This window comes from Notamacropus eugenii, chromosome 5, assembly GCF_028372415.1.
Source record: "Notamacropus eugenii isolate mMacEug1 chromosome 5, mMacEug1.pri_v2, whole genome shotgun sequence".
NCBI lineage: Eukaryota > Metazoa > Chordata > Mammalia > Diprotodontia > Macropodidae > Notamacropus > Notamacropus eugenii.
In genome coordinates, this window is record NC_092876.1 from 219,615,428 (window position 1) to 219,631,585 (window position 16,158).

Genomic DNA, 16,158 nt, shown 5'->3' on the forward strand with positions numbered 1-16,158 from the left:
GTTGGAGGGTGGGAGCAGACTCTTATTGGGAAGAACATGGAAGACTTTTAAGAGAAGATATTATTTTAGTTGATTTTTAAAGGATAGGTAGGAATTCTGTCCATATGTGAAGAGGCAGAGGCAAGTTATTCCTGGTTTAAGATATAGTATAATCACCCATGGAAGAAGAGAAGTCCACTCTGGCTGGAGCCAAGATTTTGTTGAGTGGTAGAATGGGAAGAAAGAAGATAGGTGCCAAAAATGTAGAGGTGCTTGAATGTCAGAATTTTAACTCACCTGGGTAGGTTATAGGAAGCCATGGAAAGATTCTGACATGACTATACATAAGGAAGATTAGTCTTACTACCAGATAATGATTTTTTTTTGGTCAGAGTAAATCATGAAGACAGTTAATCAAGTGTCAGGGGGTTGCCATTTGTATTTGTGGAAGGAGCTGCCACACCAGTGAAACTTCAAGATCCCTAAAGTATTGAAGCATTAGAATTTATTTATGTGCTCTTTCTGACTTGTCTCCTCATTTGAATTGTGAGTTCCTCAAAGGTCAAAAAAGTGACTTTTGTAAAATATCATCTTACATACCTGAAGATTATATTAAAATCCCTGCTTATGGCAATGATCAACATCAAAACTAGGATTATAAGGAGAAGTACATGTCAATGATAAACAGCTTGGGGATGCAAAAACAGAGATGTCCTCATATTAATGATATTTTTTGAATGAAATATTTTAACGAAAGCTCATACTAAATATAGCTTGAGAGAAACAAGCAATGAAACAACAGTGAACCTAAGAACACTATAAATGAACTCCACCAATGGTCCAGATTGAAAAATTAAATACACTTTGGGGTATTAAATCAGAAATTTCTCATGAACACTAATAAGTAACACTGATCACAGAGAATGAATGAGTCTTAAGGTCATTGGACTTGAAGTTAGATATGAATCAATGTTCTGTGGTAATAATGTCTTATCTGATTTATTAAGAATGCAACCAACATCTTCATCATTCTATTCATTTGTTTAGAATGTTATCATATTATTGGCCCATGTTCCAGCTCTATCATATCCTCTTTATTTAAAATAAATATTTTATGTAAAACATGAGTTACAAGTAATTCTTGTATTTGTGGGTCAAGTTTTAGGTAATCTTTTTCTTTCTCTAGCCCAATCAGTCAATTATCTAGGTACCATTAATCAAGTGATAAATATTCATTAAGTGCCTGCTATGTGCAAGGCACTGAGGATACACAGAAGACTAAACCAAAACACTCCATGCCCTCAAGGAGCCTACATTATAATAGGGGAAACATCATGAACATATAGGTATATACAACATACATGTAAAGCAGATCCAAAGTAACATTGTGGAGGAAGGAACTGACAAATAGCAAAGGGAGAAATCAGGAAAAGGCATCATGTATACAGTGGCGTTTGGGCTAAATATTGAAAAAAAAAACCCCACAGAGATTCCAAGAAAGGGAGGTGAAAGGGGAAAACATTCTTGAAATGGAGGGACAACCAGTTCAAAGGAACAGTTTGAAAATGGAGTGTTGTATGTGAGGAAAGACTGGTTGTTGTTTGTCCATTTTCGAAGAGGACCAATGACATCATGGGTAACGTCTTGACTTGTAAACTGGATTTAAGCGACGAAGGGTTGCACAAAGTCATCAACCTCATTCTCTCTTCCTGAGTCATCAAATTCCAGAGGCAGGACAAATGTCAAAGAGACTGGTGATGGTCAGGGTGCAATGGACAAACTTGGTGTCTTCTTTGTCTAACCAAGCTCTAAGTACTCTACAGTGCCTGCTTCAGTCACCTTCATGGCCTTTGGAACAAATTGTTCTCATCTACCCATGTTGGGGGAAATGCTTCGGGTTGACATCTGCCTACCTCACTGATGGGTTAGAGGCCTCTTGGTTACCGTCAACCTGGCTTATCCTGTCTGTAAAGATGGTTTACCAGGGTGGTCTCTGCATATGCTACAACTTCTTAGAGTCACAGGTGAACGGTAGGTGATAGGTAGACACCAAAGGTGGATGACCACCCTTAGAAGGGCTCAGCAAGCCCTCAGACCAGAGGTGCTAGTACTCTTGAACACCCTATACACCCTGGAAAGACCAGTGGGCTAGAACGGCTGGACTTTAAAGTACATGGAGGGAAGTAATGCATCAAAAGGCTGAAAATACGGGATGGGAGCCAGGTTATAAAGAGCTTTTGATCACTGAGATAATATGGAGCTACTAGAGTTTTAAGTAAGTAGAGGGGTGCGGAGGATAACATGGTCAGACCTGGGCTTTAGGAAAATTATTTTGGTAGCTGTGTAGATTAGAGATTGGAGTCAAGAAAGATTTGAAGCAAGGAAACCAATGAGGAAGCTATTGCAATAGTTCAGGCATAGGCTGATTAGGACCTGAACTAGACGGTAACTATATGAGCTGAAAGGGGTGTATCCAAGAGATATTGTGGAAACAGAAAAAAAAAATCTGGCAACTGATAGGACATGTAGAGTAAGAATGAGAAGTCAAGGACAACACAGAGGTGTCAAACTTGCATGAATGGAAGGATAATAGTAGCTTTATGGGAAATAGGAAAAGATAAAAAGGTCTAAAAGATAATGATTCCAGTTATGGATATGTTGAGTCTTAGATGAATACAGTACATACCAACTAAAATGTCTAAATGGACAATTAGTGATGCAAGAATGGTCTTAGAAAGAGACACTAGGGTTGGATGTAGAGATTTGGGAATCATCTACATAAAAGGGATGGTGGACAAGTACCTGTCTAGTCAGTAATTTCGAGGTAAAGATATATCAACCTTACATGAAAAAGAGAGGTGGGGGAGAAGGAGAGAAGGACAGGGTTGGGGATGGACAGGAAGAAAGAGGGGGAGATTAAGGGAGATGCTCTCTTCTCTGGACATGCATCTTGAATGTGAGGGAAAGTCTACTAAGGATTGTCAAACTTGACTACGCTTATCTATTTCTGGTGGTTTGTGGGATGGAAATAAAGAATAATACACCAAAAGGAACTTTCTAGGGACTATAATATTTTGGGCAAGAAACTAAAAACTTAGCGGTAGAGATGATATTTTCATCCTTGCTGTCAGTTGAAGGTGGATCTGTAAAGTGAATAGAAGGTTATTAATAAGGAGGTAGTGTCTGAGAATGGGATTTGGACGTCTGGATCATGACTTTAAAAGGAATATTAGGCTCCTGGCCAAGGGTGGAGTTCACTGAACAAGAGGGGAGGGAGAGAGAGAAAACTACCCACATATTTGCCAAGCTAAGCACCACAAAGAGAAACAGTAACAACACTGGAAGAAAACTATCGGTACGGACCAGCATTTTACAGTAGATACCCAAGATGAGCATCAGTAGCAAAACCTAAGGCTTTTAGTCTACGATAACTTCACTGCCCAAACTGAAACAAAACAATAACAAAAAATGTGTGCATGCATGCATACATGTACACATATTTACATACCTATACACATATGTATACATACACATGCACACATTTTACTGATACTAATCTTTGAAAGACAGTTGAACGTGACAAGTGCTGGTAAAGAAAAAATGAGGTCTTGTATTTTTTTTAAGGGAGAGAAGAAAGGTAACTGGGTGAGTGAGTTTAATTTTTAAATTTGGCAAAATTATATAAATTATCAAACTGGAAGGGATTGCAAAGATGCTATGTGATAGAGTGATACTGAGAGTCCAAAAGTACCTGATAGGTAAAAATGATGGACTGAATCTAAGTGAATGAATTTAAATGCGACACATATAAAGTTCTACATTTATGTTTAAAAAAAAGTTTAACAAGTAAAAGATAAGGATTGCACAGTTAGAGAACACTGTATGTGAAAAATGATATAAGTCAACAATGTGACATCACAGTCAAAAAAGCATTCCAGGATGGAAAGACAAGTGTCCAGGTCAAGGGAGGTGATAATTCTGCTTTATTCTGGCCTAGGTAGACTATATCTGAAGCTTTGTGTTCTGTTTTATGAAGGATATTGATAAGCTAAAATGCAATGAGGATGTCAAAGAAAGACCATGCTGCATGAGGATGGGATAAAGAAACCAAGGATATGTTGGAGTGCAGAGGACTTCACAAGGGCACAGAGTCAGAAAGAGCCATAGAGGACGTCTAATTCAACTTGAATCTTTTCTACAAGTTGCCACACAAAAAACCAGCCAGCCTTTGCTTGAAGATCTCTAGTGAGGTCTTAGGACGAATTAATTTTCCACCCAAACCCTCATTTCTTCTGATCTTCACTACTATCCTGTAGGGTACCACCATCTTCCCAATCATCCAGGATCACAACCTTGGTGTGCTCAACTCCTCATTCACACTTACAACATATGTCGAGTCTCCTTTCTATACTCATTAGATCTCTTCTATAAGTCTCTACTCACATGGCCCCTACCCTGTGGCCATTATTACTATATTTCATTACTCTTGAAACAGCCTTCTAATTAGTGTCCCTCTCTTCTTTCCCCACTCCACCCTCCACTCAACTGCCAACATGATCTTCTTAAAGCATAGGTCTAACCTCCCACTAGGGGGGCAGCTAGTTGGTACAGTGGAGAGACCACTGGCCCCAGAATCAAGATTATCTGACTTAAAATCTAGTCTCATAAATTTACTAGTTGTGTGAACCTGAGCAAATCACTGAACTGCTGTCTGCCTCAGTTTCCTCAACTGCAAAATGGAGACCATAACAGCATCCACCTTCTAGAATTGTTATGAGGTTCAAATGACATGGTATTTGTAAAGTGTTGGGCATAGTACCTGGCACATAGTGGTCATTTAATAAATGCTTATTTTCTTCTTTCTTTCCCCCTCTCCTTGTCACACACACTTAAACTCCAGCAGTTCCTTATTAATTTCAGGATCAAATATGAACTTTTCAATTAGGTATTTAAAGTCTTTTACAACTAGGTCCCTTCCAACAGCCTTGCATTTTATTCACTTCCATATACTCTGTCAAGGGTGTAGAACAGGTGTATGGGTCACATGTGGCCCTCTAGGTCCTCAAGTGCAGCCCTTGACTAAATCCAAACTTCACAGAACAACTCCCCTTAATAAAAGGATGCTCTATAAAACCTGAAATCAGTCAAGTTCCTACACCCAAGGACCTAGAAGACCATATATGGCCTTGAGGTCACAGGTTCCCCACCCCTTTTCCATGTTATAGCTGTGCTGGCCTCTTAGCTGTCCCTCACACACAAGACCATACCTCTTGACTTAGCATGAGCTATTTCCTATACCTAGAAAGCTCTTCCCTTTCAACTCAACCTTTGAACCTCCCTGAATTCCTTTAGAACTCCGCTCAAATCCCATCTCCTGCAGGTGATCTCTCCTGGTTCCCTCCTACTCCACCCTCTATTCCTGTTCTTCTAGTACCTGCCTTCCTGCTAATATTACCTTTCATCTAATCTTGTACTTACCTAAGTTATTTATATGTTTTTTTTTTCCACCATTAAAATGTGAGCTCCCTGAGGGGCAAGGAACATGGTTGTATTGGCCTTTCTTTGTATCCTCAGTGCTTAGCACAGATTCTGGCACTTAGTAAGATGCTTACTAAATTCCTGTGGATTGACATTCCAATCCTATATTCTTATGCCTTTCCACCAAGATTCCAAAGAATAAATCTGGAAGGGGGAGAAAATAGATAACACATCACCATCCTGAAACCCCCAAAGGGAGAAAATAGCTTTAACATGTAAGAGGTAAAATGTTTCTTATATGAAAAAGAAAAGTGAGAATCGACCTGGGAGGGGGTTGCCATAACATCACCTTATCCTAGATATAGATCCGAAGGGCTTTTCTTCCCTTTCCAGTCAGCTGTAAAGAGTATCTTTTAATAAATCTCTTTTGGTCTCTCATAAGTATCTAGTGCAAATGCTGAGAAATTTAAAGTAATCACTGATTTGGTGAGATGTGTCACCAAATGAAGGAAATGAAATGGGTAGAAGTAACTGATTGTGAGCATTTGAAAGCTTCTTGAACTTACAAAGAAAGCCCTCATCCCAAATGCTGTAGTAAATGGCCATAATTAATAGATTCAGTCCACTATCTTACTCTGCTGAGATCCTTTTGGATCTTGACTCTTTGATCTGATATTAGCTGCTCTTCCCATTTTTGAGTTGTATATAAATTTAAGAAGCATACTATCTATGCTTTCATTCAAATCTTTGATAAAAATGCTGAAAAGAACAAGATCAAGGACAGCTCCCTGGGGAAATCCACAAGCAAACTCCTTTCAAGAGGACTTTGACCCATTAATGATGACTCTTTTGGTCTAGTCATTCAACCAATTCCAAGTTTAACTGTTCTATTATCTAGTCTGTATCTCTTCATCTTTTCCATAATTACAGACAGCATAAAAGACTTTAGCAGATGCCTATTCCTGCCTATTAATTTGGTGGGTGGATGGTAGGTCGATTTCCACATCCCACCCCCCAGTCCACATGTATAATAGCTATCTTAAAATAATTAGAGCACTGTTTTATGGAAGAGGAGGAACTCTTCCTAGAACTAGGTGGAAAAGGGAGAGATTTCATAAAGGAAAACTTGGGCTTAAGAAAAGAAAAATTTCCTCATATCGAGAGCCTCAGGATCCAGAAAGTTCCTTTTCCCTGCAGATTTTCAAGCACAGGCTGAATAACCAAAAGGTCATTTGTTGGCCAATGGTGGAAAGATCATTCTTGTTCGGTTACAGTTGTAACTGATCTCTGAAGTCCTTCCAATTGTGAGATGCTACAATTGGAACAAGTGACACAATAGTATGTTTAAAAGGCCTTTGCAACTGTAATGAACCATTTTAGGTATTTAAGCTGCTACTATTATTTTTAGGGACAGGAGTAGGTCCTAGAGCTGTGATTTCGCGCTGACAAGAGGAGACACCTCCCACCCCTTGCCCCCAGGTCTTCCTAGCTTCAAGGCTAGCTTTCTGTCCACTGCACAATGCTATCTATTATTATTGTTTTATTAGATATAAACACCCAAAATAAGTGGATCCTAGCAATCAGCTTTATATATTTTTCTAAAATTCCAAAATCTGACTCTTATTCCATAAAAAGTTTCTTTAATGAGGTACATGGATTATATATGGGCTTACAGATTTTTTAAAAAATGCTCCTTTGAAAGTAAAACCATTTAGGAATAGTTAAAAAGAGTAATTATTTTATACAAATCAGGTGCAAGAGGAAGTGCTGATAAACGAATTAGATGAGGGAGGAGGGCTGGTAGTTCTGGTAACCTACTTTCATTGGGAATGGGTTCAAGAGAACAATATGTATGTACTTAGAAGAATATAAAAATCTAAACTCAGAGGAAATAAAATGGTAGGGGCATAGGGAGGGGGAAAAGGGATTAGAGGGGTGGGAGAGGGAATAGGTAAAAGGGTGTTTAAATTTATGGGAATGGGAGGGATCCTTGGGGGGGTTAGTAACAAGAGGGCAAGGTAGTAGGTAGAAGTTAAGTAGAGGAGGCAGGAAGGATAGGGAACAAGAGATATGCACAAACAAAAAACAAAGATCAGGTGTAGAATAGGTCTGGGAAAATATATGCTTATATATGTATGTATATATGTATATATTCCCTATAGCTATAAAGAAACATATCTAAATTTCATTGTAGCCTTCTGGAGGTTGGGAGGAGGGGAAAAAAGAACAACGTAAAAAAGTGCACTGCAGAGGACGAAAGAACTCACAGGGAAGCAAGGAAAAGATGGGCAATTCTCAACACAATAAGTATTATTTATCATCCAGGCTTTTTTGAAATGAAAATATATTGCTGCATAACTTGAATCCCCTCTTATGTTCTGCTATGCACATGACATTTTTTTTTAACTTTGTATTTAAGTTCCAATGTTTAAGTTTATGATATATTTTTGTTTCTCTTTTCTGTATTTGTGTTCTGGTGTTTAAGTCTAAAATAAAATTTAAAAAATTTTTAAATGCTCCTTTAATTTTAAAAACTTTGAGGAAGAGACAGAAACATGATTCTTATTCCCATTTCAGTATAAAGAAGATGCCATCCTTCTTAGAACAGGCCTCATCATGGAAGAGATTCCAACCTCCCCTGTTTTTTGATTGTTATAAGCAGCTGCTCTGCCCATATCTAAAAGGCTCTGGCTTAAAGAGGAGAGCCTTGCTTCTCTTAACTATTCCTATTAACTTTATTCCCATTCATAGGGGCAGAGGTTATACTGAAAAGTCAATTGAATCCATTCTTCCCCTTTCCTAGAAATCATGCGACCTATTGTCAAAATGCCTGGAACAGAAAGCATGAGTGTAAGCTCCTAGGCCCCTCCCCTTCTAGTCTTCCACTTAAATTACTCATGAAACTAGATGAGATCATTCTAATTACACTGAATACTGAAGGTCAGTGCACTAAATTAATGCATCAGGGTATTTCAAAGAAGTCTATGACCTCCCCCTTCCCTATTATAATTTGGTCAGTGAAAATGATTCTCCCCTTCTTACCTCCAATATATTCAATAGACATACAGCAAAGAACAATTGAGAGTACTGAAACATGTAATTAAGTACAGCTTAAAACTACTCTGTTCTAATTAATAGAGCCAATTTGCACAATATGTAATCTTTTCAGTTTCTTAGTATAGCAGAATGGTCTTCAGTAAGCAGCTCTAATCTTCTCAAGCACAGAGAAAATGCTGTTTTCTAACTCTATTTTCCTTTTAAAAGCAGGGGCTAAATGCCAACCAGTGTTTGGCATGTTAACCTCACTGGAGTCAAATCTGAAATTCTGGCAAAGGGCTTGCTGCTGTTGGGCAGCCAGCCAACTCCAGCAGGGACAAACGTAACCAATATGCTGATATTATGCAAGAGAGAAACCTGAAAATAAATAAGGATTGGGGTCCCCTCCCACCAAACCGAGGTGGTTTTGAAAATAAACCTCAACTTTAAATCTCAACATTTCAATCAGTTACGAGGCTCTGCTTTAGAAAATGACCAATGAACACATACCTTTGCATTTATTGGTTGTTTTGTCCAAAATTGCCTTTGTGGAGACAATTTTTCCATATCTGAAACAAAAAAGGGAGAAAGTCAAAGTTATAGTCACAGAATCCTTTAAAAACAACAAATCTCACTGAACACATTTTCCCCCCATCAATTTGGGCATCTATCTATTTATGTTACAAAGTTATGTACAAAACAGGTTTTTCTCAGGGGTAGAATTTGAGCTCAATGATCTCAGAAAATCATGGGAAGACACATGAAATAATGAAGAGTGAAATGAGCTGAACCAAGAGAACACTGCATATAGCAACAGCAATATTGTTTTAAGAATGACTTGGAGTGGATGACTCGTGATTATAAATGCCCCAATTAAGCATAAAGGACATATGAAGAAAGATGCTGTCTGCATCCAGAGAAAGAGCTGATAAATAGAAATATGTATAGAATAATTTCACACACAGACACACACACACACAGACATACTGATTTGAGTCTAATAGTAGCCATCTCTAGAACAGGGGAGGAGGGAATAAAAAGAAATTTACATGAAAACTTTATTATATATTTAAAAGGAATACCGAGTTGTACATAATGGATTTGCAGTTTCATGTGCAATCATCTTTTTTGTTATACTACATTATGACAATGCTTTACTCCATAAGTTAAAAAAATCAAAGCTAAAGTTGTGGTATGGTGGTGCAGCAATCCTCGCTGCTAGAGAGGCTGAAGGCTGGTAGATTGCTTGAGTTTGGGAGTTCTGAGGTACAGCATGGCTACATCTCATCCAGGGTCTGTCTGGCATTGATATGATAAACCCCCAGAAGCAGGGAGTGTCAGGGGAGGGGAAAATGAGATCAGAAACGGAGCAGGTCAACACTCCAGTCTTGATCAGCCCCTGAACTTCCAGTCTGGGTCACATGGCATGTCCCAATTTCAAAAGAAAATAAATCAGAGCTAAAATGAAACGAAATACATTGGCTTCAAATTTGACTCTCCAGTTTCTATTCTGAAGTTTAGTTTTGAAGGAGGGGATGTTTTATATGTCAGTCCTGGGACAAGAGCACAGCATTTAAAGGTAATATAAGCCTTTCCAATATATTTTGTTCTAATAGTGCTGTCAAATTATACAACCACATCTGAAGACAGGTCTGTACAACTGTCTAGGTAACTGAACACTCTCCATCTAGTCATTATAGAAAGGGCCCCACTAAAATGTATTCATTTCATTGCTACAGCAGCTCATGAATCTACATATAGACCAAGGTGTAGAAGGAGTTCAGATAAGAGATTAAATCACATATTTTTTTTCATGTCTCACTTACAGACAAGACTAAAATATTCCTAGATATTTATACAAAGTCTGATTTTCTCAGACACACCTACAGTAGATCATTTAAAACAGATCTTTCACATACACAGAACAGAAAGAATGGGTCTTAGAATGTTTTACAGATTCTTAATGTAATCAATAATGCAAATAGACTAGGGGAGAATCATTCATTTCCCCAGTTTAATGAAAAGTGTTCAGATTTCTCAGTGTGCCATTTTAAAAACAAATTAGTCTTTTTTTTTTTATAAGATGAAATTCAAGAATTGAATTTTAACATATAAAGTCTCATCCAATTACTCTAAAGGACAAAGAGTCCAATCTAGAGAATAAATGCTATTACTGTGTGGCCTTTACAGAATGAGGAAATTCAGATCGTTAATAGGGCAAAAATCACACACACACACACACACACACACACACACACACACACATAAGAGCTAGAGATCAGTAAATCCAATGTCTTAATGTTACAGATGAGGAATTAGTGTTTATTAAAACCATAACTGCTCAAAGAGGAAATATGGATATGGCCTAAGTATCTACATTAAATTTTAAATAAAAATACATTTAAAGATAAACATTCGATAACACTTTTTTTAAAAAAGAAGCATTTTCAAGTTTGAAATACAACTGATGTGGGACCCTTTCCAGGTAACTGACTGACTGATGTGGTACAAAAAACATTAGACTTAGAAAGTCAAAGAGATCTGGACTCAAAACTGAACTCTTGGCAAATGACCTTCAGAGGCAGGATGACTCACTTGACCTTTCTGGCCCTCAAGTACCTCATCTATAAAATGGGGAAAATAATAATTGTGCTACCTACCTCACTTGGGTTATGAGGCTCAAATGAGACAATCACCAAAGGCTCTATAAACGTATCATTATTTTTATTCGTATCTCTGGGCCCTATTGGAGATAGAGGGATACGGGTGAGGGAAGGGGAACCATATACTTTCTAAGGTCTCTCTATCTCTATTTCCTATTTATTAGCCCCCAACATCTTACATCATCCCTTATATATTGCGTTCTTATGATTTATTTTGAGACCTGGGGAAATGGAAAAGGTGCCAAACCACTGTGACTGATGAGGGGTGTTCAATAACTTTAATTTTTATAAGTGTTAAGAGATTATATGAGCAAATGAAAAATGAACCATGTTTTGCTAAGAAATGGCTGCTTTGATCTATCAATCGTTTCCTCCCTCTCTTTCCCTCTATTTTATTTGTTGGCATATAATCTTACAACTGCTGTCTAAGCATGAAAATGAAATTAATGAAAATTATATAACAATTCAAGAGGCAATAATGGCATGTAATCTCCAAATTCCCTGTGGAAATTGCATTAATTCATAAAAATGTTACCATATACACCACTATGCAAAAAATAATTTGAAAAAAATCAAAACTAAAAGGAAAATTTACACTCATCACCAATACCATGAAATTTCAGTCAAGTCTCCAGAACCTGTAGGTAGAGCTTATTTGGATTGCAAATATGTCTGCACTACTTGGAAGCCAAAGCAATTATATTGGTTATACTACACAATTGGTTTGATCCATGCTTCACTCTCAAGTTAGATATATTTCCTACGGAGAATGGGGAAGTACCATGATTCTCTGACAACAAGCATTTATTAAGCATCAATTATGTGCCAGGCCTCATGCTATTCATTACAAGGTAGGCAAACACCAACATTTCAATTTTGGTTTTTCCAAAGTACCCGTCCACAACATCAGATTCTGTTAGAGTAGAGAAGGATCTCAGAAGACATCTGCTTTAACTCCTATATAAAGATGAATCTCTATGACAATTCTGAAAAGTGATTATTTGATCTCTACTGAAGATTTATTCGAAAGAAGTCTGTACTATACTTAGCCAAATTGAAGTCATGTTTTGTCAGGTAGTTCAGTGGCCAAATTCAGATGCCAAGAAACACTGAATAATACCTGCTCATTGATCATAACATAAGTATTACACAAACTGAATATAAATTTAACTAAAACAGTCCTTTTATAATCAAATCCTTTGTCCCAATTCTTATCCGATTTGTAGAATGGAATGTTAGTTAAACCTGTTTGACTTGATTCAGATGTTGAGACTAAAAAACAGTAAATGTGAATGAAGAGTGTTATTTACTCTGTACTGAACTATAAAGGAAAAGCTCTGTTACCTGTTTCTAAATTTTTTTATCATTTGCTTGTTTATTCACATAGTAAACACTTAAGATCTTTTCCATAAAGGCAGCATTAGCAGGTTTCATATGTTTATAATCATTGGCTCCATTTTGTTTAAGATTTTCTGTGACTGTCTCTAAAAACAATTATGGTAACAGGAAGGATCTTGTTCAATTTTTTGTCAAAGGTTGAAGTAGATAGGGCCGTGGTATAGGGATGGAGAAATCAGTCTTTTTTATTCACATGGAGAACAAACAAAAGGGGAAGAGGAAAGTAACTATAATTAACCTACCTACGTTCCATCTTTTCTTTTTCTCCATACTCTTCAATATGCTCCATTATGTGCCATTTTACAAGTGTATGTGTCCATGTGCACTCCCCTAGCCCCTTAGGCATAAATATCCAATTTACTATTTACACTTTATCTAATAGTTCAAAACAATAAAACCCAGACATAAGTAAGTATTTACGATCTATCAGTTGTGTGAAAGCTCGCATTCAAAGTCACCATTAACCATCACTGCAACTGCAGACATCTCAATTCTGGAAACGCCATCCTACTATTCAATTCTCTCAGAGCAACAACCAAAGGAATTTCTTGTGAATTTGCTCCATGTTTCTTTGAATAAAAGGATTAACTCTGTTCTCTTCACAAATAAGTTCTTTTAGTATTTTTTTCTCTGACCTGTCTTCACCCATCACAGTTAACAGTCCTAGAAAACAAGTAAAACTGTCCTTGGGGATTCCCTACAGAATGACAGCTACAGTAACAGTACACCTATATTGTCTGTGGTTATGGCAGATGGTTTTAAAGACACAAATCAAAAAGTTACTACCCTCTATGAATTTGCATTGAACCCCCAATTAAATCAAGTGGTCCATGACCTTTCCTATGTTCTGATTCTTCTTGACTACTCTTTGTGAAATTCCCTCCTTCCTTTGTTTCCATGTCCATGGTTCTTGGTTGTTAGATTTCATCACTGAGGTCCTGTGGGGCTTACCCTTCCTCTAAATGCAGAGGGGGGACCTGTCTTCCCCAAATCTCCATTTAAGAAGGGTACCCAGGTCAGGTATTTCTTCATTTCCTACCTGGCTACACTCCTTGGGACTTCTTGATTATGTCTGCCTTCTGGACATCTTCTCTCCTTTCCCTATGCCTTTGCACTTTATTTCCTTCCATTCAACTGTAAGTTGGGACTGTCTTTTGCCTTTCTTTGTATCTACAATTCTTATAATAGTACCTGGAATATATTAGGCATCTGACAAATGTCAATTGACCAAATGACTTCCAACTTTCTATTTTGGTCTTTCTAGGTCTTCTAGCCTCCTAACTCCTCAAGGCTCTGTCTTGTTCTCTCCACTTCCTTTCTCTCAAAGGGAACAAACTCATACATTTAACTTTCACTCATTCTATGCTGATGATATGCCGTATCTTTATTTGAAGTTCTGTCCTCACACTCAGGCTCTAATCTCCTATTTCGAATGGCTCTCTTCTATATTTTTAACTAGATATCTCAAGTCAGCTCAAGCTTAACATGTGCCAAAATAAACCCACTTTCTTTTTCTAAACCAGTTATTCTCATAGTTCCTGACTTTATATTATAGCACTATCTTTTTTTTTCAGGCTTCCAAGTCTAAAACTTCAGTCATTTTTGATTCATCCTTTTCCATTGTAGCCACAAATTCTACTGAATTATCATTTGAAACACCTCTTGCATTTACTTCTACCAATATTCTAATCTAGGCACCCAATTTATCAGTCTGGACTACTTCAATAGTCTTATACCTGATCTCTGATTCAAATCTCTCCTTCTCTCCAATCCAATATGCATGTCTTTGTCAGAACAATCTTTTATTATTATGCTACTACCATGTTAAAAACAAAAAAACATAAAACAGCACTTGACTGGATCAACTTTTCCCACAGCATCAAGGTAAAACTCCCCTGGCCTACAAGTCACTCATACCTAATTTTACCCTAACAATGCAATCTTATTCTTCACTATTCCCCAACACACTCCCTCTGTTCTAGTCTTCTCACAGTCACACAAATATATCATCTTCACTAAAACCGTCCTCGTCTGAAAAGTCTTTCCCTTTTTCCTCCTCCTATCTACATCTGCTGTGTTTTAAAGGTTGATCTTAAGCTATACTTTTTCTCAATCTTTCCTGACTGCTCTACACCTCATTTGCAAGATTAGGAAAAAAGTACAAAATGTGTAGCCAGAAGACCTGGGTTCAAAACCAAGCTCTGCCACAGTAACATATATGAACAAATAATCACCTCTTTGAGCCTTAGATTACTCATAGAAAATGAATGGGTTGGACTACATGACCTCTTTGGTCCTTTCTAGCTCTAAATAAATGATGCTCTGAACTAAACCTAACATATAATGAATACTTAGGTTGCATGGTAAATATATTTGTTTCAAAAAGAACGTTAAAGCTGACGCTGATTCAGGAGGACACTTCTAGGAAGGCTCTTATTTGCCAGATAGATAGATAGATAGATAGATAGACAGACAGATAGATAGATAAATGTGATACAGAAAAAAGAATATTATCTCCTGAGCCAGAAGATCTGGGTTCTAATCCTACTTCTAACACCACTTATGTGACTGAGCAAGTCACTTTACCTATGTGGAATTCCATTTCCTAGTCTATAAGAGGACAGGGTTGAAATAGATAGCCTTTGTGATATCTTCCAGATCTGGACTAGTAACTACAAAGACATTCTTGAATTTGACTCATTATTTATTGTGGTTTGGGGCAGGAATGAGGAGAAAGAAATATATTTGATCTAGTTACTTTTCTTTAACAATTCCTGAGAGGCAGAATCACATAAAAGAAAAGTCAGGAGACCCAAGTTATATAGTGCTGTCTTATATTAACTGGCTGTGAGACCTTAGGCAAGTCACTTAACAGATTTGAGCCTAGGTTTTTACATCTTTAAAATGAGGGTAATAAAACCTATCCTGTCTACTTAAGTGGCAATGTAGTGGCAGTTTTAGGTTCAAATGAGAAATTATAAATAGCAACATTCTGAAGAATCTCAATTATAGAAATACAAAAGTGTTATGTTAATAATTTTCTTTCTTTTTTTTTTTCCTTAACGTGTGCACTTTTATTTGAACTGGTCTTAAGTCAGTGTACAGGTAAAGCTCCTCCCCTCCCCCAAGTACTGGCACCAATCTCATAAAACTCGCAGGGAGACTGTGAAGTCTTGTCTTCATTCACATCTATGTTGGGGGCAGGGAGGGAATTTAGGGGGCCATTCAATATGGCTGACAATTAAAAAAAAAGGAACAAGCATTAAGGCGGAAGATACAAAAAGTTTTTTTTAAAGGATTACATTAATTTACATGTAAAACAATACTAGTACCTTCCCCCTCCCTCCCCTCCCCATCTGGATTTGTTACTTAGCTCATTACAGAGCTAATTTCTCTGCAACAATGCATTATACAATATTTGGAATGACTATTAAAAAAAAAACATAAATGTACAATCAAGAGTCCTGAAGAGGCACTGTAGAACTTTGGGGATGTTTGCCTCCAACATACTTAGACTGCTCATCACCTTCACCGTTCCAGTTTTTAAATCCTGAGTCAAGCGCCAAAACCAAAACAAAACAAAACAAACAAACAAAAAAAAAAC

At 37.3% G+C, this 16,158-nt stretch overlaps 1 protein-coding gene across 4 annotated transcripts in view; it reads right to left on the minus strand.

Annotated features, from left to right (window-relative positions):
• RBMS1 (RNA binding motif single stranded interacting protein 1) overlaps positions 1 to 16,158 on the minus strand; it is a 257,959-nt gene that overhangs the window by 66,170 nt on the left and 175,631 nt on the right. For all 4 annotated transcript variants that reach the window (XM_072612138.1, XM_072612135.1, XM_072612136.1 and 1 more), the window contains exon 3: positions 9,004 to 9,062. In XM_072612138.1, coding sequence (XP_072468239.1) covers positions 9,004 to 9,062 — 59 coding nt within the window. The remainder of the gene's footprint in view (positions 1 to 9,003; positions 9,063 to 16,158) is intronic.